The following is a 24,003-nucleotide window of genomic DNA, read 5'->3' as shown; positions in this document are numbered from 1 at the left end:
CTGAGGTACCCTTGGTGAGAAAAGGCAAATTTTGGGACATGGAGGTAAGCATCCCTGATGTCCCGGGACACCATATAGTCCCCTTGTTCTTTGCTATCACTGCTCTGAGTGACTCCATCTGGATTTGAACCCTTGTAAGTGTTCAAATTTTTCAGATTTAGAATAGGTCTCACCTAGCCTTCAGTACCACCATATAGTGTGGAGTAATACCCCTTTCCTTGTTGTCGGAGGGGTAATTTTATTATCACCTGCTGGGAATACAGCTTGTGAATTGTTTTCAATACTGCCTCCCTGTCGGAGGGAGACATTGGTACAGCAGACTACAGGAACCTGCGAGGGGGGAAACCTCTCGACATTCCAATCTGTACCCCTTGGATACTACTTATAGGATCCAGGGGTCCTGTACGGTCCCAGCGTCATGCTGAGAACTTGGTAGAAGCGGTGGAGGGCTTCTGTTCCTGGGAATGGGCTGCCTGCTGCAGTCTTCTTCCCTTTCCTCTATCCCTGGGCAGATATGACTCTTATAGGGACGAAAGGACTGAGGCTGAAAAGACGGTGTCTTTTTCTGCAGAGATGTGACTTAGGGTAAAAAAAACGGTGGATTTTCCAGCAGTTGCCCTGGCCACCAGGTCCCATGGACCGACCCCAAATAACTCCTCCCCTTTATACGGCAATACATCTTTGTGCCGTTTGGAATCTGCATCACCTGACCACTGTCGTGTCCATAAACATCTTCTTGCAGATATGGACATCGCATTTACTCTTGATGCCAGAGTGCAAATATCCCTCTGCGCATCTCGCATATATAGAAATGCATCCTTTAAATGCTCTATAGTCAATAAAATACTGTCCCTGTCAAAGGTATCAATATTTTTAGTCAGGGAATCCGACCAAGCCACCTCAGCTCTGCACATCCAGGCTGAGGCGATCGCTGGTCGCAGTATAACACCAGCATGTGTGTGTATACTTTTTAGGATATTTTTCAGCCTCCTATCAGCTGGCTCCTTAAGTACGGCCCTATCCGTAGATGGTACCGCCACTTGTTCTGATAAGCGTGTGAGCGCCTTATCCACCCTGAGGGGTGTTTCCCACCGCGCCTTAACTTCTGGCGGGAAAGGGTATACCGCCAATAATTTTCTATCGGGGGAAACCCACGCATCATCACACACTTCATTTAATTTATCTGATTCAGGAAAAACTACAGGTAGTTTTTTCACCTCACACATAATACCCTTTTTTGTGGTACTTGGAGTATCAGAAATATGTAACACCTCCTTCATTGCCCTTAACGTGTGGCCCTAAAAGAAAATACGTTTGTTTCTTCACCGTCGACACTGAAATCAGTGTCCGTGTCTGGGTCTGTGTCGACCGACTGAGGTAAATGGGCATTTTACAGCCCCTGACGGTGTTTGAGACGCCTGGACAGATACTAATTTGTTCGCCGGCCCTCTCATGTCGTCAACCGGCTTGCAGCGTGTTGACATTGTCACGTAATTTCCATAAATAAGCCATCCATTCCGGTGTCGACTCCCTAGAGAGTGACATCACCATTACAGGCAATTTGCTCCGCCTCCTCACCAATATTTTCCTCATACATGTCGACACACACGTACCGACATACAGCACACACATAGGGAATGCTCTGATAGAGGACAGGACCCACTAGCCCTTTGGGGAGACAGAGGGAGAGTTTGCCAGCACACACCAAAACGCTATAATTATCCAGGGACAACCTTTATATAAGTGTTCCTCCCTTATAGCATTTTAATATATATACATATCGCCAAATCAGTGCCCCCCCTCTCTGTTTTAACCCTGTTTCTGTAGTGCAGTGCAGGGGAGAGCATGGGAGCCTTCCCACCAGCCTTTCTGTGAGGGAAAATGGCGCTGTGTGCTGAGGAGAATAGGCCCCGCCCCCTTTTCGGCGGGCTTCTTCTCCGGAGTTTTAGATATCTGGCAGGGGTTAAATACATCCATATAGCCTCAAGGGCTATATGTGATGTATTTTTCGCCATACAGGTATTATACATTGCTGCCCAGGGCGCCCCCCCCCAGCGCCCTGCACCCTCCGTGACCGCTGTGTGAAGTGTGCTGACAACAATGGCGCACAGCTGCAGTGCTGTGCGCTACCTGATGAAGACTGAGAGTCTTCTGCCGCCTGGTTCCGGACCTCTTCATCTTCAGCGTCTGCAAGGGGGGTCGGCGGCGCGGCTCCGGGACGAACCCCAGGGCGAGCCCTGTGTTCCGACTCCCTCTGGAGCTATGTCCAGTAGCCTAAGAATCCAATCCATCCTGCACGCAGGTGAGTTGAAAATCTCTCCCCTAAGTCCCTCGATGCAGTGAGCCTGTTGCCAGCAGGACTCACTGAAAATAAAGAACCTAAAAACTTTTTCTAAGTAACTCTTTAAGAGAGCCACCTAGATTGCACCCTTCTCGGCCGGGCACAAAAACCTAACTGAGGCTTGGAGGAGGGTCATAGGGGGAGGAGCCAGTACACACCATGTGATCCTAAAAGCTTGCTTTTGTGCCCTGTCTCCTGCGGAGCCGCTATTCCCCATGGTCCTGACGGAGTCCCCAGCATCCACTAGGACGTTAGAGAAACTTTCTTTACAGCAAGCTCAGGAGAGCTCACTGAACAGCACCCAGTTCGTCCGGGCACAGATTCAAACTGGAGGAGGGACATAGAGGGAGGAGCCAGAGCACACCAGAACCTAAATTCTTTCTTAAAGTGCCCATGTCTCCTGCGGAGCCCGTCTATTCCCCATGGTCCTTACGGAGTTACCAGCATCCACTAGGACGTTAGAGAAATTTTCATTACCTCCTAGCTGCTATTCAGACCTAGCAGCGCTGTGAGAAACTGCAAGGGAGGGATTTATCAATGACAATTACCGTCTTTCCGCTCTGCTCTCCCCGCCACTTTGCACGCCGGTCCTCAGCTGCGTTGCCTGTCAGCCGATACACTCTGCTGACTCGCGCGTGCAGAGACCCGCTCTCCAGATCCATGTGAGCGGCACCTGTCAGCCGCGTCACTCCGGAGCTATACTCTGCCTCCCTGAGCGTGCACGCCAAGACCCGCTCTCCGGATCCCTGTGAGTGGCGTCTGTTCGTATAAGCAGCGCTGCCCTTCTTAGCGCTTGCTACCTGCCAAAACTACTGTGCATGGCGGGGGAACGCCTGTCAGCGCTACTCACAATTTTGTAGATCTCCTGAAGTGAGATGCCGATCCCTTCCACCGGGATCTTTGTCTCGCGAACCTCTGAAAAAACACCTTTCTAACACCAGCTCTCCCCTTTCGTCTTAGGCGAGACTGAGCCACAGAATCAAACTAAAAACACTGATAGAGCAAGAGCTCCCGACTTTTGTGCCTCTATCTCCAGCACAAGTTTTCAAACTGGAGGGATGGAGGGCGCTAAGTGGGAGGAGCCAGCTGTACAAGGTTTTTTTTGTTTTGTTTTTTTATTGGATTGTACACAAGAAAGAAGGATCCCCTGGTGCGCTAAAATACTGATAGCAGCCTTAGAGGCCAATAAAGAACCTTTCACCGTGATTCTAAAATGATACACTAGAAATGGAAAACTTGGAACTCCACGTGGCGCTATTTAAATACCATCAGGAAAAAACTTACACGGTATAATCACATGCAATTTCAGATTCTCACAATTGTATCAATTGGGACCATAGCCAATGTAGTCACATGGAGATTGCAGATCTAACAGCTGGCTTGATTTAAGAACAGAACTAAAAGATATAAAATGTACAATACATAGTGCAAAACTGTTTAAAATTTATATGGGTTTTTTGGGTTGTATCAGTCCCACTCACATAAGGATGTAATTTTAACGCATGTAGACCATCACAGAGAATGAAGGATGGTATTCACTTTATGCAGAATCTTCCTCCTCAGTACACTGTTCCTGAAGCCGAGGGTGTCTGGTTGACCTTCTCTGCCGCTCCGTTCTGTCCCTCGTCGCGCAGCGCGCCCGCCGCGACTTGATCCGATGATGACCCGGCTGTCGGTTGTCTACCTTCTATGAAGGCTGGAACTGAGACGTTGTAATCCCTTACTGCACGGGATAAGTAGTTGAAAGCCGCTTGTTATCACCCTGTGCATGGGTGAGACATCCGTCAGCGGTACGTTCAGGTAAGAACCGTTCCCTTCAGTGCGGACCGCCGTGCAGACCCCCAGCTCAAGTGAGCAGTGCCCAGCCGGGCAGAGTGTTGCTATGTTCCAAGTGCAGAGGGAGGTTTAAGTGAGATAATTTGATCGCAGGCTGAACAGTTAACCGGATACTTGTAACAAACAGCCAATAACAGTGTGTATTTCTCTCCTTCGGACACTTAATGGTCAAAAGCGGCCCTTTCTTCTGCACCCTCAACGTGTTTCTCCGCACCCCAGGAGGCTTCTTCAAGAGGCAGTCTGCCTCTTGAAGAAGCCTCCTGGGGTGCGGAGAAACACGTTGAGGGTGCAGAAGAAAGGGCCGCTTTTGACCATTAAGTGTCCGAAGGAGAGAAATACACAAAAAACCCATATAAATTTTAAACAGTTTTGCACTATGTATTGTACATTTTATATCTTTTAGTTCTGTTCTTAAATCAAGCCAGCTGTTAGATCTGCAATCTCCATGTGACTACATTGGCTATGGTCCCAATTGATACAATTGTGAGAATCTGAAATTGCATGTGATTATACCGTGTAAGTTTTTTCCTGATGGTATTTAAATAGCGCCACGTGGAGTTCCAAGTTTTCCATTTCTAGTTTTTATTGGATTGTGCCACCTTCGGTCTCCATAGTTCAAACCCCAGCTTTCTAACTCCAGTGTCTCCTAGTGGATGAGAGAGAAAGTTGTGATACCTTGCTCAAGGGTTGTCGCCACAATAAACTGCCTTTTCATTTGGTTGAAATAACTTGTGTGCATGGCTAAACCATGTTTACCATGGATACCAATTTTCATAAGTAAGACAATGGGCCATCTCTCATTTGCGTCACTTGCCCAACATCAGCAAGATGCACAGTAAGTACATTCTGTTGCTGCATACTGTATGCATTTGTGCTCAGTGTACTTCATTATTTATAGAGACCACAATATATTATGTTGATGTGTGCGTTACTTACCAACATCTACATCTGTTAGGATCCGGTCTATGAACTGGCAGAGTATCTGTCTTGGCTTTTGAACAACAGTTTCATAACATTCTGAGCTTGCACTAAAACAGAAATAATACCGTAACAAAAGGGATGCTTTTATAAAGATAATGCTGAAAAGTAAATCACATCGAGTAACAATTCCCAACAGAAGACACTGGAATTGATAGATATATATATAAATAAAATAACTGTGAAAGCCCTCGCGCTGACTCATAACAAATTCTCTTACTTGCCAATATGTTTGAAAGCTGAAATTTAACATAGGTATTCTTCAGGTTGGAAATAGGAAAACTTCATAATTAGAATTTTCATTAACCTCCCCTAAGGGGATGAACAGGGGGTTTACATAATGACGTCATTACCAATACGTGGCTTGCGTTGTGTGAACGATAACGCCCATATGGACAGTCGGATCAAAATTTGGATTGCACCTCCAGTGTGTAGAATTTAATAAACTACAAAAATGGTCCTGTCACTCTTTACCGTATCTGTTACGGTGCTCCTCGGGTAACGCCAAGAAGAACCATGGCTTAATATTTACTTACATTAAGACGTCTCAAATTTACATCTCTATAGATAAACCAAATTTATAACACTCATTTATATTTACAACTGTGAAAATCAGAAACTTCTGTGCGAAGAACGGGTAGAACAGCAGCTAGTAACGACATTAAGTAAGGGCAGTTACCTACTGAAATTTAGAAAACTAGTGGAAACCCTTTGAAATCGGCAGTTAGTTGGTTGTTGTTTTTTTAAAGGCTCACACCTTCCAGTAAGGTTCTTACTTTTTATTTTTATTTCTTTTTTCTGTGGAGGGGACATTCTGTTATGAGTAAGTATACAATAAAGTATTTACTTACTTTAGGACTGATCATAGGGGTGTGATACATTTTATCGACGGTCAGGATGCCGGCGGTCACATGACTGACACCAGCATCCCGACAATGAAAATGCCGACAGGAGACACGGTCCCTCCCCTGTCCCCTACCCTAACCCGCCTGGGGTAGCGGCTAGGGCTAACAATGGGGGGGGGGGGGGGGATTGAGGTGGTGGCAGCTAGGGATAAGACTCCGGGGTGGTGGCTAAGACTCGGGGGCGGCGGTTACGGCTAACCCCATCTCCTAATGCCTAACCCTACGCCCCCACCCCGCCGACATCCCGACTGCCAAACCGCTAATGACATCTCGAACACAAATCACCGTGCACACACCAACTCTGACAATGAACTGAGCACCTTATGTAAATAAGGGCAATGATCTCCTTCACAAGGTAAACAAATAAAGTGGATATTTTGGATCCAGTAGTAGAGCAAATGTGTACAATGCTCGCGCATGCTTCTCTGATAAATTTTACATGGGAACTTTACCTCTCCGCAACGCCCGAACCGTTGTACCAATCTAATTTTTCTCTTCGACTGGCACATCTACATGGTAAAACCTTTATTTTGATACCTCAACCATATTTTTATGTTCTGCCATTCTCTCAAAGTAATTACCCCCAAGCCCCACGCCATAGATCGGGTATTTTCTACCAGTCCACAGCTCTGCACCAGCAGACAATGATAGCCGCTGGGCTGTCCAAAGAGAAGACAAAGTGAAAGCCTGTGCAGGAATTACACTGGGAGGCGGCAGGCTCATAGAGGATGATGTTAGGAGAGTAGCGTACAATACTAACTGCAGTGTGTACAGCCAGATTGGTATCACAGGGAGATCGCAATAGACAAATAGAATAAGCAAGGGGTTTTATCAATCAAAATGAAACGGAAATGGTGTGTGTGTCTGTGTATATGTTTATATGTAATGTGTGTATATATAGAGAGAGCGTTAATGCAGAAGAAACAGGCACTCCAAACATATCATCACATAAACACAATGGTTTATTAGCAATTTTCAGCAACATTTCAAACCTTGTGTCATTTCTCAAGTCAAGGGTCCAAAGCGTTGCTGAATATTGTAAATAAACCATTGTGTACATGTTTGGAGTGTTGTTCTCTGTTCTAGTGATGGCTAGACAACGTACCAGAGCATCTCCAAAACGGCAGGTCTTGTCGGGTATTCCCGATATGCAGTGGTTAGTACCTAGCTAAAGTGGCCCAATGAAGAACCGGTGAACGAGGCTCATTGATGCGCGTGGGAAGCAACATCTAGCCAGTCAGGTCCTATTTCATTCCCGTCACAAATCTCAGCCCTGCCTCAATTTTCTATCTGACCTCTGTCCTGCCTCATTTAGGGGTCCCCCGGTCTTTAATGTCCCAGGTCCCCCAAAGCCTTAATCCAGCTCTGGGTTAGTTATGTGCGCTGATACCACTTCCCCATCATTATCAGAGCTGCTATCTAAAAGACAGCACGCCAATGCAGGGCAATTGGTGCACGCTTCTCCCATAGACTTTACATGGGATCTTTGCCTCTATGCAACGTCCAAACCGTTGCCCCAATTTCATTTTTCTCTTCGACTGGCACATATACAGCTGCAGGCAGGCTTGGACTGGCCCACAGGGGAAACCACCGGAGTGCCCCACTGCCTGGGGGCCCACCTCCTGCTATAAGGATCAGGTTCCTGACTGTGCACTTGAATTATACATTGTACATATGTTACCTTATACTGGATTATGGTGTATTTTCTACAGTGCATTGCTGTTATTAATCTGGTACATTATCATGCATTAATGAAGGGGCCCAGATGTTGCACTCTCTAAGTGTTAGTCAAACCAATGTGGTGGCAGGCCACACCCCCTCTGCAGACTGGCCACACCCCTAAACATGGGCCTCTACCACTGCATTCCCCCGGTGGGCCTACATACCCTTGTCCGACACTGGCTGCAGGTTACCGTAGTGACACCTGCAGCTATCGATTTTGACAGCTGCATGTGTCGTTGCCCCATCTCCACAGCAAGGACAGTTCTGTCCCTGGCTGTGGCAGGTGCTGCATGTGAGATCTCACAAGAGTTTACGAGATCTCGCGCATGCACCCTGAAGCTGGCCAGGGGGAGACACACAGTGCATCTGTACTAAGCGGATGCACGGTGCTCTCTAGAGGGGATCGCAGAGGGTAGAGTTTTCACTCCCCTGCACCGATGCATAGATGTACCTTCCTGCTTTGCCTCGGTAATGAGACGGAACAGGAAGTTCTTACTATCTGTGCGGCTATAGTACGGTTATGGCTAGAATCAAGTTACTAAAGGGAGTAGTTGGTGGCGTAGATAGTGACTGAACTATCCTGATATCCTAGCTCCTCCCCCTGGTGGCGTGGCCCCTCCCCCTGGTGTCAGAGGTCCTTTAGCCCACTTGATTCTAGCATCTACCCCTATAGTACATCTACCTCAATGCTTTTGTATAGCATTACAACAGTGAGCATGGTGTTGTCAATGCTGTTGACACAGTGACTGCAGACAGCATGCAAATGGACACATTTTCCCCTTTTAATGTCATTATAAATACTGGGTGTCAGAAGTTAATTTGCATGTGGCTTAGCAGATACAGGGGCAGATTTATTAAGCTCGGTGAAGTGATAAAGTGGAAGGTGATAAAGGACCAGCCAATCAGATCCTAACTTCCATGTCACAGGCTGAGTTTGAAAAATGACAGTTAGGAGCTACCTGGCTGGTCCTTTATCACCTTCCAATTTATCATTTCACCGAGCTTAATAAATCTGCCCCACAGTGCTTTCTGATGGCTGCAATTAGTTATATGCAGTAAGGTGATCCAATCTAAATAACACAATCACAGTCCTTACATTGATAGCCTGTAATTAATGTGAGGGCTCATTTTCCCAATGCCATATTCTTCCCAGGGAGCTTAGGTCTCCCTCCTGCCAATGTAGTGTAAGTGGGTGAGATAAGGGGCCCCGGGGCTTATATGCATACATAGATGAAAGTTATGTTTGCCCCACCATCCACCCTCACACACTGCCAGCACTGACACAGGAGGAAGAGACGCACCCGCTGTAGAACTACAAGTCTCACCACAGCCTGACACCATATGTCCTAGCACGCTGACACCTGCGGCAATCAGCTGTAGCTCATGCCTGACCCTAGGGAACATGACTCGGACCCTCCCTGAAGTGCGGCATTTACCTGGCCAGTTCCCGCAGGGCTGGAATCATTGAGGCCATTTCCAGGCCGGGATCCGCCGCCATGGTGACCACAGTACCCGGTACCCGCAGCAGGCTCCGGAGTCCGTTCCCGGCTTTACAGACCGAAAGTACGTCAAATTGGTTACACACACCCTCTTAGTACGGCGGCCGACTTAGGCCAAACATCCGTTGAACGCGCTTCTACACTCCGTTGCTTGTTCTATGTGGTGGCTTTATACCACTGTAACTGTACTTTTATCCATTGATATATAATATTTGCTTTCTGTTATGTGCTGCTGATAAGCCAATACACATTTCCTTATGGCAGTTCATTTAATAATAAGTCAATTTGCTGAATGATGGAAATTATTGAAATTTGGAAATTATCCCAATACCGCTTAACTAAACAGAGACAATTAAAAACTTTACATCTCTGATCTTATCTCCCTTTACACTTCCACCCGTCCTCTTCGCTCTGCTAATGCACGCCAAATCTCCTGTCTTCAGATTACTTCCTCCTACTCCTATCTCCGAGATTTTTCACGTGCTGCTCCCTTAAGGGCCCCATACATTAGGCCGATTTTGCCCGATTTCAGCCCAATTCGGGCATTCGGCCAGATATATTGGGTGAAATCGGGCATTTCTGCGGTGCTTGAAAAGCCGATCCGATGCGCGTTCCCGTGAGCTTCGGCTCTGATCCTCCTAGATCCGACATATCACGAGTGCTGACTAATAAATAACAAGTGGCGCTTGACAATCAGACAATTAAAAAACATTTATTTATATAAAATGTATGTAAGTTACAGCAACCTCCCGGGAGTAAAAAACAATGATAAGAATGTCACGACAATTTAAATGTGCACTAGATTAATACTTCATAATCAATTGAATAAAAACATAATTAATGAATAATCCTACTTGCACGTGACTTATTTATTAGCAACACCTGGAAGGTTTTAAACCGTGCTGGGTTCACTCAGTATACACAAGTATAAATGTATAGGCTGTTATATGTTAGATCTAAACAAGAGTCACTCACGGCTGTATGTTTTGGAAGAAATTCGTATAGCACAAATCCATAGCAGTAATCAGCTGGTATATGAAAAAATTATGTGAAAAATACAACCTCCGCTGGGCAGGAGCCTGTTCTGTCCTTGCTCCCTGGTGTCGTCCCGCCGTCCCGTCAGAGACACACACCAGAGCCTCAGCGGGTATGACTGATGCTGCGCCGTGCAGGGGGCCCCGACAAGCCGTCCCCGATGGTCCACGCCACCTCCGGTACCTCCGCACTTTCAAAACGGAGGCTGTAAGCTGATACTCCGGAGTACACCGGTCTGCGCCGGGCTGGGAGGGAGCGACACCTGTTACTTCTACCTCCCCAAGTAGAGTGGACGGCTGTAGTTACAGGGGTTGGAGCTGCAATGAAGGTGTTCCTGATTGCGGTAGTTGGAACCGGGCTCCTGTGCACGGATGGGAGATAGATATGCAGCCACTAGCAGTGTTGATCCTTGGAAGAAAAAAGCCTGTGTCCTTAACGCGTTTCAACGCCAGCAGGGCGTCTTTTTCGAAAGGCAGGTATACCTGGGAATAGGAGTGGTCTGTTCTTATACCTGTTCCACAGGTGAAAATGATTTTCAGCAATTGGATTCAGCCATTTCTATATCTTCAATTTATATGTGGTGTATTGAGCTCCTAATGTTATGGAGCAAACATGCACATTTATAAAAGGCATCACTATAATAATATCATTTTAATACCTTAATCTGGTGGACAATAATACAACATTTATCACATTCAATACATAAAAAAGAGAACCCAAATAAAATATGAGACTGGGAATACTAATCCTTGTTTTGAAAGATACTAAGGCAATCTATAATTGTCATGCTAATTTGCATATCTTTCCGTGTGTACATTTAGGTAAATAGACTTTCTCAAGTTATCGTAATATTAATGTGCATGACTATAATAGGAAAATTATTTTTCTTTTATATAATCCTTACTTTCACTTATACTTAAAATCCGTTCTAACAACAGAACAGATACCTAAAATGAAGAAACACCCCAATGGCCCTTCAGTGGTATTGTATTGGGCAACAAAGGAACAAAAAAGAGAGAGAGAGCGGTAAAAACAGAGGCAATTGGAATGAAGTGCAAAATAGAAAAAAAAAAATATATATATATATGTGCACACACGCACTGTGCACATACACATATGCAGACAGACATAAATGTTTGTGTCTTTCTCTAGAAATAGCCCAATTAACTACAAAATAGTTCCATAAGAACCAAATAGTGCTGCACTCGTTATATGTCGGATCCCGCAGTAAATAGATAGGATAGTAAAAGTTACATTGTATGCAAAAAAAACTGCATACGATAAATCTAATACTATCTTACCAACGGGGAGGCTGCCGGGAGGTTGAACAAAATCTTATATGACATGACGGATTGTCATGTCGTATAAGTGTATGGGGCCCTTTACGCTGGAATTCTCTACCTCTCCCCCTCAGACTCTCCACCTCTCTACAGAACTTTAAACGGGCTCTTAAGACCCACTTCTTTACCAAACCCAGCCAAATCTAATCCTAACCCTCTGTTCCACGCTTGGTCTACCCCATCGTGTCACCCCCTGTCTGTCTGCGGCTGCCCCTCCACATTAGAATGTAAGCTCTCATGAGTAGGGCCCTCTTTCCTCATGTGCTTATCCTTTTTCTTACTTTAATAATCCTCAACTGCCCCAAATCCTGCGGCTTTCGGACGCCCTGATATTTATCTCAGTGTCATCTGCTGATGTAGCGACAGAATGTTTATTTACCCTGTACTTGTCCCATATTGTCTTCAACTAAATCACTGTTTTCCTGTTTTGACTATTTATTTATGTGCTCTGTAATTGGGCGCTGCAGATCCCTTGTGGTGCCATATACATAAAGGATAATAATAATAATAAAATCATTTATGCTAGAAACTAAGCGTCAAGGGTCCCAAATGTTATGACATCTACCTGATATCTTTAACATACAGTAGATGTCAATGTAGGATTTTTCAAAATCTGGGGACCATTGACGCTACATTGCAGCCTGAAGTGTTTATATCAAAATATAAAATAAAAAGCACAAGGGGCATACCATACCCACCAGCTGTACCTTTTTGGCAGGTACAGTCCCTATTTTATGGTCTGTACCGATTTTTTACTCTCCAAATGTGCATTGTATTAAAGACATGCTAATATGGGCTCTGCATTGTACTACGTACAGTCACCAAAGTATACATTATGATTTTTATGTGTAAAATGTTGGAGCGTATGGCATACTTATGGTCGTGCAACCAGTGACAATCCAAAGGTATACCTGTCTCTGGCTTGTGAGGCTATGGAGGGACACCCGATAATCTGTACATGTTCCTCGTGAATTGCTGGGATATGCACAGCCTCCTCTTCTATTATTATTATTATTATTATTATTATTATTATTTTTTATATATATATATATATATATATATATATATATATAGAAAAGATGTATAGACCATTGCGCTTCTCTATGAATCGACAGTAATAAAATACTTATCTGAACAATTTGTATTTTTGCTAATATGGTAGCCACAAGTGGCTGATATCACAGTTTTTCCAGGCTTTAATAAGTCTTTGTCAGCACCTTCCACTCTTCAGGGTGGCTACTCAGTTCTTTAGTGTACCAAAGGTATATGGCATAAATTCTGTAGAAAAAAGGATGGAGAAGAACAAGTGCCTATGGTGCAGTAAGTTCTTTAAAGTGTATGGCGACACTAAAAATAAGTAAATGCGTACCGGATGAAATCTTTATAATACGTCTAGTAAGATACCAATCGTAATGTTTCTCACCATCATCTATAAATCAGAAAAACAGAAATCGCTGCATAGCGTAATACCTCTGGTTAACAGTGATAACCCCACAGTAACCCAGGTGAGCGTACCAGATTCAGGAGAATAATCAGCATAAACACCCAATGGTCTTGTATCCGGATATCTTTCACCCGATCCAGTAAACACGGTCTTTGAAATATCAGTCAAATTACCATAGAAAGGATTTATTCAAAATACAGGGTTATAAAACATCAACCAAACATTCAAAATAAAGATGAATTGTTAAAAAGTCAATATAGCTTAGCTTAGCAGCCGGGTAAAGTTCTGCTCAGGTTTTCTCAACGCGTTTCGCCCGTCAGGGCTTCCTCAGGAGATAAGAATGCAGTCCACATCATAGTGAATTTATAGCTGACTGTGTCACTTTGACCCTCCATTTCCGGAATTATACTGAACCGGAAATGGAGGGTCAAAGTGACTCAGTCAGCTATAAATTCACTATGATGTGGACTGCATTCTTATCTCCTGAGGAAGCCTGACGGGCGAAACGCGTTGAGAAAACCTGACGTAATATATTTACTTACATGTCCGTGTGGTCTTGCCTATGTCGGCAAGACCATACGACAATTTAGAGAAAGGATGGCGCTTCATAGGAGTGCCATCAAAAAAGCTTTTGAGAAGGGTACAAGTGATCAGCCTTTTGCGCGTCACTGTTTGACTGCTAAACATGGGGTGGCTAGCATTCGGGCTATCCTTATTGATCATACCCCTATTTCGTTGAGGGGTGGCAATAGGGATAGATTACTTCTACAGAAGGAGTCCCGTTGGATCTTTAAGCTGGGAACATTATCCCCTGGTGGCCTTAACGAAAACCTGGGATTACAGTGTTTTCTTTAGGGTCGTTTAACTAATTATTTGGGTAATCCTATATGCAGCGTATAATGTAGGGGTTAATTGCCGTTTGCCAATTATAATCATTCTGGTTTTTTGGCAACAGACGATTTTAATATGTTATTATGTTTTTGATGTTGGCTAGGTGTTATTAGGATCTCCCCTTATACGATGATTTACATGTATTTTAAATGTGCTGTATTGTTTATCTATGTATGTTTTTTGTACAGGCTCTTTGGACGCCTGTAATTGATTACTGTTGGTTTCCATGACGATCTCCCTGCCCCGCGGCGCACCGTGACGTCATCGCTCAGCGACACGGAAGCGTGCAGCATGTGCGGACGGGCGGCAGCGCCGTGAGGACAGGTGAGTACAATCTTCACACTAATGTCTTTTGTCTGTGGTGTATTTAAGTGTTGTATGTGTATGTTTTTATTGTTGTCCAAGCCCTGAGGACGGGGTGCTTTTCCCCGAAACATGTAGGCAAATAAAGGAATTTTATCTTTGCATCTGCTAAGTCTGCCTGAGTGCCACCAACGCTTACTCCATATACTTGTCTCATTGCTGACCTGGAGGGCACCGCAGCAAAGGAACCTTTTCATATACAGTGGGAGTGCCGGTATGATTCTGGAATTATATATATATATATATATATATATATATATATATACATACACTGCTCAAAAAAATAAAGAGAACACTTAAACAACACAATGCAACTCCAAGTCAATCACACTTCTGTGAAATCAAACTGTCCACTTAGGAAGCAACACTGATTGACAATCAATTTCACATGCTGTTGTGCAAATGGAATAGACAACAGGTGGAAATTATAGGCAATTAGCAAGACACCCCCAATAAAGGTTTTGTTCTGCAGGTGGTGACCACAGACCACTTCTCAGCTCCTATGCTTACTGGCTGATGTTTTGGTCACTTTTGAAAGCTGGCGGTGCTTTCACTCTAGTGGTAGCATGAGACTGAGTCTACAACCCACACAAGTGGCTCAGGTAGTGCAGCTCAACCAGGATGACACATCAATGCGAGCTGTGGCAAGAAGGTTTGCTGTCTCTGTCAGCGTAGTGTCCAGAGCATGGAGGCGCTACCAGGAGACAGGCCAGTACATCAGGAGATGTGGAGGAGGCCGTAGGAGGGCAACAACCCAGCAGTAGGACCGCTACCTTCGCCACATATTAACCACATATTACATATATATACATATATACATATATATAGTACACACATAATCTACAGCACTTTGCAATTAATATTATGCCCATCACATCAGTCCCTGCCCCAGAGGAGCTTTCAAAAGAGTGGCGTATTTTACCTATGGGCTGCAAAACAGCAGCCAGTGTCGTAACTATACATTAGGTGCGTGCCCTCCATCCAAAAGGTTTTAGGCGTTTCCCCCATAGCCTCCCATCCTATTGTACCTGTTCTTTGTCAGGGGATTCCCTGCCTACCGCCGCCGCAGATCTGCGGGCCCGTTGCGCCTGTCCTGCTCATTGTCAAGAGACCCACCCCCTCCGACCGCCACAACCTGTCTTGGAATTACAGAAGAATTGACTCCATTTCCTGTAGTGCAAGATAAAAACACCTTTTCTCTAACGTCCTAGTGGATACTGGGGTTCTGTACTTTAGTACCATGAGGTATAGATCGGGTCCACTGGAGCCTGGCACTTAAAAACCTTTAGTGTGTGCTGGCTCCTCCCCTCGATGTCCCTCTTACCAGACTCAGTTTATAAAAATGTGCCCAAGGAGCTAGAGATGTGCACTTGAAATTTTTCGGGTTTTGTGTTTTGGTTTTGGGTTCGGTTCCGCGGCCGTGTTTTGGGTTCGACCGCGTTTTGGCAAAACCTCACCGAATTTTTTTTGTCGGATTCGGGTGTGTTTTGGATTCGGGTGTTTTTTTCAAAAAACACTAAAAAACAGCTTAAATCATAGAATTTGGGGGTCATTTTGATCCCAAAGTATTATTAACCTCAAAAACCATAATTTCCACTCATTTTCAGTCTATTCTGAATACCTCACACCTCACAATATTATTTTTAGTCCTAAAATTTGCACCGAGGTCGCTGGATGACTAAGCTAAGCGACCCTAGTGGCCGACACAAACACCTGGCCCATCTAGGAGTGGCACTGCAGTGTCACGCAGGATGGCCCTTCCAAAAAACACTCCCCAAACAGCACATGACGCAAAGAAAAAAAGAGGCGCAATGAGGTAGCTGTGTGAGTAAGATAAGCGACCCTAGTGGCCGACACAAACACCTGGCCCATCTAGGAGTGGCACTGCAGTGTCACGCAGGATGGCCCTTCCAAAAAACACTCCCCAAACAGCACATGACGCAAAGAAGAAAAAAAGAGGCGCAATGAGGTAGCTGTGTGAGTAAGATAAGCGACCCTAGTGGCCGACACAAACACCTGGCCCATCTAGGAGTGGCACTGCAGTGTCACGCAGGATGGCCCTTCCAAAAAACACTCCCCAAACAGCACATGACGCAAAGAAAAAAAGAGGCGCAATGAGGTAGCTGTGTGAGTAAGATAAGCGACCCTAGTGGCCGACACAAACACCTGGCCCATCTAGGAGTGGCACTGCAGTGTCACGCAGGATGGCCCTTCCAAAAAACACTCCCCAAACAGCACATGACGCAAAGAAAAAAAGAGTCGCAATGAGGTAGCTGTGTGAGTAAGATAAGCGACCCTAGTGGCCGACACAAACACCTGGCCCATCTAGGAGTGGCACTGCAGTGTCACGCAGGATGGCCCTTCCAAAAAACACTCCCCAAACAGCACATGACGCAAAGAAAAAAAGAGGCGCAATGAGGTAGCTGTGTGAGTAAGATAAGCGACCCTAGTGGCCGACACAAACACCTGGCCCATCTAGGAGTGGCACTGCAGTGTCACGCAGGATGGCCCTTCCAAAAAACACTCCCCAAACAGCACATGACGCAAAGAAAAAAAGAGGCGCAATGAGGTAGCTGTGTGAGTAAGATAAGCGACCCTAGTGGCCGACACAAACACCTGGCCCATCTAGGAGTGTCACTGCAGTGTCACGCAGGATGGCCCTTCCAAAAAACACTCCCCAAACAGCACATGACGCAAAGAAGAAAAAAAGAGGCGCAATGAGGTAGCTGTGTGAGTAAGCTAAGCGACCCTAGTGGCCGACACAAACACCTGGCCCATCTAGGAGTGGCACTGCAGTGTCACGCAGGATGGCCCTTCCAAAAAACACTCCCCAAACAGCACATGACGCAAAGAAAAAAAGAGGCGCAATGAGGTAGCTGTGTGAGTAAGATAAGCGACCCTAGTGGCCGACACAAACACCTGGCCCATCTAGGAGTGGCACTGCAGTGTCACGCAGGATGGCCCTTCCAAAAAACACTCCCCAAACAGCACATGACGCAAATAAAAATGAAAGAAAAAAGAGGTGCAAGATGGAATTGTCCTTGGGCCCTCCCAACCACCCTTATGTTGTATAAACAGGACATGCACACTTTAACCAACCCATCATTTCAGTGACAGGGTCTGCCACACGACTGTGACTGAAATGACTGGTTGGTTTGGACCCCCACCGAAAAAGAAGCAATTAATCTCTCCTTGCACAAACTGGCTCTACAGAGGCAAGATGTCCACCTCATCATCATCCTCCGATATATCACCGTGTACATCCCGCTCCTCACAGATTATCAATTCGTCCCCACTGGAATCCACCATCTCAGCTCCCTGTGTACTTTGTGGAGGCAATTGCTGCTGGTCAATGTCTCCATGGAGGAATTGATTATAATTCATTTTAATGAACATCATCTTCTCCACATTTTCTGGAAGTAACCTCGTACGCCGATTGCTGACAAGGTGAGCGGCGGCACTAAACACTCTTTCGGAGTACACACTTGTGGGAGGGCAACTTAGGTAGAATAAAGCCAGTTTGTGCAAGGGCCTCCAAATTGCCTCTTTTTCCTGCCAGTATAAGTACGGACTGTCTGACGTGCCTACTTGGATGCGGTCACTCATATAATCCTCCACCATTCTTTCAATGGGGAGAGAATCATATGCAGTGACAGTAGACGACATGTCCGTAATCGTTGTCAGGTCCTTCAGTCCGGACCAGATGTCAGCATCAGCAGTCGCTCCAGACTGCCCTGCATCACCGCCAGCGGGTGGGCTCGGAATTCTGAGCCTTTTCCTCGCACCCCCAGTTGCGGGAGAATGTGAAGGAGGAGATGTTGACAGGTCGCGTTCCGCTTGACTTGACAATTTTGTCACCAGCAGGTCTTTGAACCCCAGCAGACTTGTGTCTGCCGGAAAGAGAGATCCAAGGTAGGTTTTAAATCTAGGATCGAGCACGGTGGCCAAAATGTAGTGCTCTGATTTTAACAGATTGACCACCCGTGAATCCTTGTTAAGCGAATTAAGGGCTCCATCCACAAGTCCCACATGCCTAGCGGAATCGCTCCCTTTTAGCTCCTCCTTCAATGCCTCCAGCTTCTTCTGCAAAAGCCTGATGAGGGGAATGACCTGACTCAGGCTGGCAGTGTCTGAACTGACTTCACGTGTGGCAAGTTCAAAAGGTTGCAGAACCTTGCACAACGTTGAAATCATTCTCCACTGCGCTTGAGACAGGTACATTCCACCTCCTATATCGTGCTCAATTGTATAGGCTTGAATGGCCTTTTGCTGCTCCTCCAACCTCTGAAGCATATATAGGGTTGAATTCCACCTCGTTACCACTTCTTGCTTCAGATGATGGCAGGGCAGGTTCAGGCGTTTTTGGTGGTGCTCCAGTCTTCTGTACGTGGTGCCTGTACGCCGAAAGTGTCCCGCAATTCTTCTGGCCACCGACAGCATCTCTTGCACGCCCCTGTCGTTTTTTTTAAAATTCTGCACCACCAAATTCAAGGTATGTGCAAAACATGGGACGTGCTGGAATTTGCCCATATTTAATGCACACACAATATTGCTGGCGTTGTCCGATGCCACAAATCCACAGGAGAGTCCAATTGGGGTAAGCCATTCCGCGATGATCTTCCTCAGTTGCCGTAAGAGGTTTTCAGCTGTGTGCGTATTCTGGAAACCGGTGATACAAAGCGTAGCCTGCCTAGGAAAGAGTTGGCGTTTGCGAGATGCTGCTACTGGTGCCGCCGCTGCTGTTCTTGCGGCGGGAGTCCATACATCTACCCAGTGGGCTGTCACAGTCATATAGTCCTGACCCTGCCCTGCTCCACTTGTCCACATGTCCGTGGTTAAGTGAACATTGGGTACAACTGCATTTTTTAGGACACTGGTGAGTCTTTTTCTGACGTCCGTGTACATTCTCGGTATCGCCTGCCTAGAGAAGTGGAACCTAGATGGTATTTGGTAACGGGGGCACACTACCTCAAGAAATTGTCTAGTTCCCTGTGAACTAACGGCGGATACCGGACGCACGTCTAACACCAACATAGTTGTCAAGGCCTCAGTTATCCGCTTTGCAACAGGATGACTGCTGTGATATTTCATCTTCCTCGTAAAGGACTGTTGGACAGTCAATTGCTTGGTGGAAGTAGTAAAAGTGGGCTTACGACTTCCCCTCTGGGATGACCATCGACTCCCAACAGCAACAACAGCAGCGCCAGCAGCAGTAGGCGTTACACGCAAGGATGCATCGGAGGAATCCCAGGCAGGTGAGGACTCGTCAGAATTGCCAGTGACATGGCCTGCAGGACTATTGGCATTCCTGGGGAAGGAGGAAATTGACACTGAGGGAGTTGGTGGGGTGGTTTGCGTGAGCTTGGTTACAAGAGGAAGGGATTTACTGGTCAGTGGACTGCTTCCGCTGTCGCCCAAAGTTTTTGAACTTGTCACTGACTTATTATGAATGCGCTGCAGGTGACGTATAAGGGAGGATGTTCCGAGGTGGTTAACGTCCTTACCCCTACTTATTACAGCTTGACAAAGGCAACACATGGCTTGACAAATGTTGTCCGCATTTCTGGTGAAATACTTCCACACCGAAGAGCTGATTTTTTTGGTATTTTCACCAGGCATGTCAACGGCCCTATTCCTCCCACGGACAACAGATGTCTCCCCGGGTGCCTGACTTAAACAAACCACCTCACCATCAGAATCCTCCTTGTCAATTTCCTCCCCAGCGCCAGCAACACCCATATCCTCCTCATCCTGGTGTACTTCAACACTGACATCTTCAATCTGACTATCAGGAACTGGACTGCGGGTGCTCCTTCCAGCACTTGCAGGGGGCGTGCAAATGGTGGAAGGCGCATGCTCTTCACGTCCAGTGTTGGGAAGGTCAGGCATCGCAACCGACACAATTGGACTCTCCTTGTGGATTTGGGATTTCGAAGAACGCACAGTTCTTTGCGGTGCTTTTGCCAGCTTGAGTCTTTTCATTTTTCTAGCGAGAGGCTGAGTGCTTCCATCCTCATGTGAAGCTGAACCACTAGCCATGAACATAAGCCAGGGCCTCAGCCGTTCCTTGCCACTCCGTGTGGTAAATGGCATATTGGCAAGTTTACGCTTCTCCTCCGACAATTTTATTTTAGATTTTGGAGTCCTTTTTTTACTGATATTTGGTGTTTTGGATTTTACATGCTCTGTACTATGACATTGGGCATCGGCCTTGGCAGACGACGTTGCTGGCATTTCATCGTCTCGGCCATGACTAGTGGCAGCAGCTTCAGCACGAAGTGGAAGTGGATCTTGATCTTTCCCTAATTTTGGAACCTCAACATTTTTGTTCTCCATATTTTAATAGGCACAACTAAAAGGCACCTCAGGTAAACAATGGAGATGGATGGATACTAGTATACTTATGGATGGACCAGCGACTGCCGACACAGAGGTAGCTACAGCCGTGGACTACCGTACTGTGTCTGCTGTTAATATAGACTGGATGATAATGAGATGAAATTAATATATATATATATAATATCACTAGTACTGCAGCCGGACAGGTATATATATTTATTATGTAATGACTGATGACGGACCTGCTGGACACTGTCAGCTCAGCAGCACCGCAGACTGCTACAGTAAGCTACTATAGTAGTATGTATCAAGAAGAAAGAAAAAAAAAAAACACGGGTAGGTGGTATACAATTATGGATGGACCAGCGACTGCCGACACAGAGGTAGCTACAGCCGTGGACTACCGTACTGTGTCTGCTGCTAATATAGACTGGATGATAATGAGATGAAATTAATATATATATATATATATATATAATATCACTAGTACTGCAGCCGTACAGGTATATATATTTATTATGTAATGACTGATGACGGACCTGCTATACACTGTCAGCTCAGCAGCACCGCAGACTGCTACAGTAAGCTACTATAGTAGTATGTATCAAGAAGAAAGAAAGAAAAAAAAAACACGGGTAAGTGGTATACAATTATGGATGGACCAGCGACTGCCGACACAGAGGTAGCTACAGCCGTGGACTACCGTACTGTGTCTGCTGCTAATATAGACTGGATGATAATGAGATGAAATTAATATATATATATATATATATATAATATCACTAGTACTGCAGCCGGACAGGTATATATATTTATTATGTAATGACTGATGACGGACCTGCTGGACACTGTCAGCTCAGCAGCACCGCAGACTGCTACAGTAAGCTACTATAGTAGTATGTATCAAGAAGAAAAAAAAAAGAAAAAAAAACACGGGTAGGTGGTATACAATTATGGATGGACCAGCGACTGCCGACACAGAGGTAGCTACAGCCGTGGACTACCGTACTGTGTCTGCTGCTAATATAGACTGGATGATAATGAGATGAAATTAATATATATATATATATATATAATATCACTAGTACTGCAGCCGGACAGGTATATATATTTATTATGTAATGACTGATGACGGACCTGCTGGACACTGTCAGTTCAGCAGCACCGCAGACTGCTACAGTAAGCTACTATAGTAGTATGTATCAAGAAGAAAGAAAAAAAAAAAAAACACGGGTAGGTGGTATACAATTATGGATGGACCATCGACTGCCGACACAGAGGTAGCTACAGCCGTGGACTACCGTACTGTGTCTGCTGCTAATATAGACTGGATGATAATGAGATGAAATTAATATATATATATATATATATATATATATAATATCACTAGTACTGCAGCCGGACAGGTATATATATTTATTATGTAATGACTGATGACGGACCTGCTGGACACTGTCAGCTCAGCAGCACCGCAGACTGCTACAGTAAGCTACTATAGTAGTATGTATCAAGAAGAAAGAAAAAAAAAACACGGGTAGGTGGTATACAATTATGGATGGACCAGCGACTGCCGACACAGAGGTAGCTACAGCCGTGGACTACCGTACTGTGTCTGCTGCTAATATAGACTGGATGATAATGAGATGAAATTAATATATATATATATATAATATCACTAGTACTGCAGCCGGACAGGTATATATATTTATTATGTAATGACTGATGACGGACCTGCTGGACACTGTCAGCTCAGCAGCACCGCAGACTGCTACAGTAAGCTACTATAGTAGTATGTATCAAGAAGAAAGAAAAAAAAAAAACACGGGTAGGTGGTATACAATTATGGATGGACCAGCGACTGCCGACACAGAGGTAGCTACAGCCGTGGACTACCGTACTGTGTCTGCTGCTAATATAGACTGGATGATAATGAGATGAAATTAATATATATATATATAATATCACTAGTACTGCAGCCGGACAGGTATATATATTTATTATGTAATGACTGATGACGGACCTGCTGGACACTGTCAGCTCAGCAGCACCGCAGACTGCTACAGTAAGCTACTATAGTAGTATGTATCAAGAAGAAAGAAAAAAAAAAAACACGGGTAGGTGGTATACAATTATGGATGGACCAGCGACTGCCGACACAGAGGTAGCTACAGCCGTGGACTACCGTACTGTGTCTGCTGCTAATATAGACTGGATGATAATGAGATGAAATTAATATATATATATATAATATCACTAGTACTGCAGCCGGACAGGTATATATATTTATTATGTAATGACTGATGACGGACCTGCTGGACACTGTCAGCTCAGCAGCACCGCAGACTGCTACAGTAAGCTACTATAGTAGTATGTATCAAGAAGAAAGAAAAAAAAAAAACACGGGTAGGTGGTATACAATTATATATATATTATATACAATTATATATATATATATATATATTAAACTGGTGGTGATTAATTAAACTGGTGGTCAGGTCACTGGTCACACTATCAGCAACTTGCAAGTAGTACTCCTAAGCAGACAATCACAATATATATACTGGTGGTCAGTGTGGTCACAATGGCAGTGTGGCACTCTGGCAGCAAAAGTGTGCACTGTACGTTAAAATATGTACTCCTGCTCTCAGACTCTAACTGCTCCCCACTGTCTCCCCCACAAGTCAGATATACAGTCACACTATCACTTCAGCAAGTAGTAGTACTCCTCCTAATGCTCCCCAAAATTACTAAAGTAAATACTGTGTCTCTCTCTACTCTAGTCTCACTCTCTTCTCTATAAACGGAGAGGACGCCAGCCACGTCCTCTCCCTATCAATCTCAATGCACGTGTGAAAATGGCGGCGACGCGCGGCTCCTTATATAGAATCCGAGTCTCGCGATAGAATCCGAGCCTCGCGAGAATCCGACAGCGGGATGATGACGTTCGGGCGCGCTCGGGTTAACCGAGCAAGGCGGGAAGATCCGAGTCGCTCGGACCCGTGTAAAAAAACATGAAGTTCGGGCGGGTTCGGATTCCGAGGAACCGAACCCGCCCATCTCTACAAGGAGCGGGGTGCATTTCTCTGGAGCTCCAGAGAGTTTCCTTTAGTTTTTATTTTATTTATTATTTATTCATTTATTAACAGTTTCTTATATAGCGCAGCAAATTCCGTTGCGCTTTACAACTGGACACAATTAGAAGACAAAACCGGGTAAAAACAAACAGTCATAGAGGTAGGAGGGCCCTGCTCGCAAGCTTACACTCTATGGGGAAATAGGCATTGATACACGAGGATAGGTGCTATCTATT

General features: G+C 45.2%; 1 protein-coding gene across 2 annotated transcripts in view; it reads right to left on the bottom strand.

Annotated features, from left to right (window-relative positions):
• The window catches only part of ATR (ATR serine/threonine kinase), a 449,883-nt gene extending 440,448 nt beyond the window's left edge, over positions 1–9,435 (bottom strand). The window contains exons 1-2 of one of the 2 annotated variants that reach the window (XM_063915996.1): positions 9,219–9,435; positions 5,114–5,205 (exon numbers count right to left, since the gene is read on the bottom strand). In XM_063915996.1, coding sequence (XP_063772066.1) covers positions 5,114–5,205; positions 9,219–9,280 — 154 coding nt within the window. In that variant the 5' untranslated portion in view covers positions 9,281–9,435. Of the gene's footprint in view, positions 1–5,113; positions 5,206–9,083; positions 9,163–9,218 lie in introns of those variants that run through there. The other variant, XM_063915997.1, reaches the window with a different exon arrangement.
• Positions 9,436–24,003: the final 14,568 nt, after the last annotated feature.

Source organism: Pseudophryne corroboree, chromosome 4 (genome assembly GCF_028390025.1).
Source record: "Pseudophryne corroboree isolate aPseCor3 chromosome 4, aPseCor3.hap2, whole genome shotgun sequence".
In the NCBI taxonomy this organism is placed as follows: Eukaryota; Metazoa; Chordata; class Amphibia; order Anura; family Myobatrachidae; genus Pseudophryne; species Pseudophryne corroboree.
Note: the sequence above shows the minus strand (reverse complement) of the source record. Positions and strands in the feature narration are given on the sequence as shown.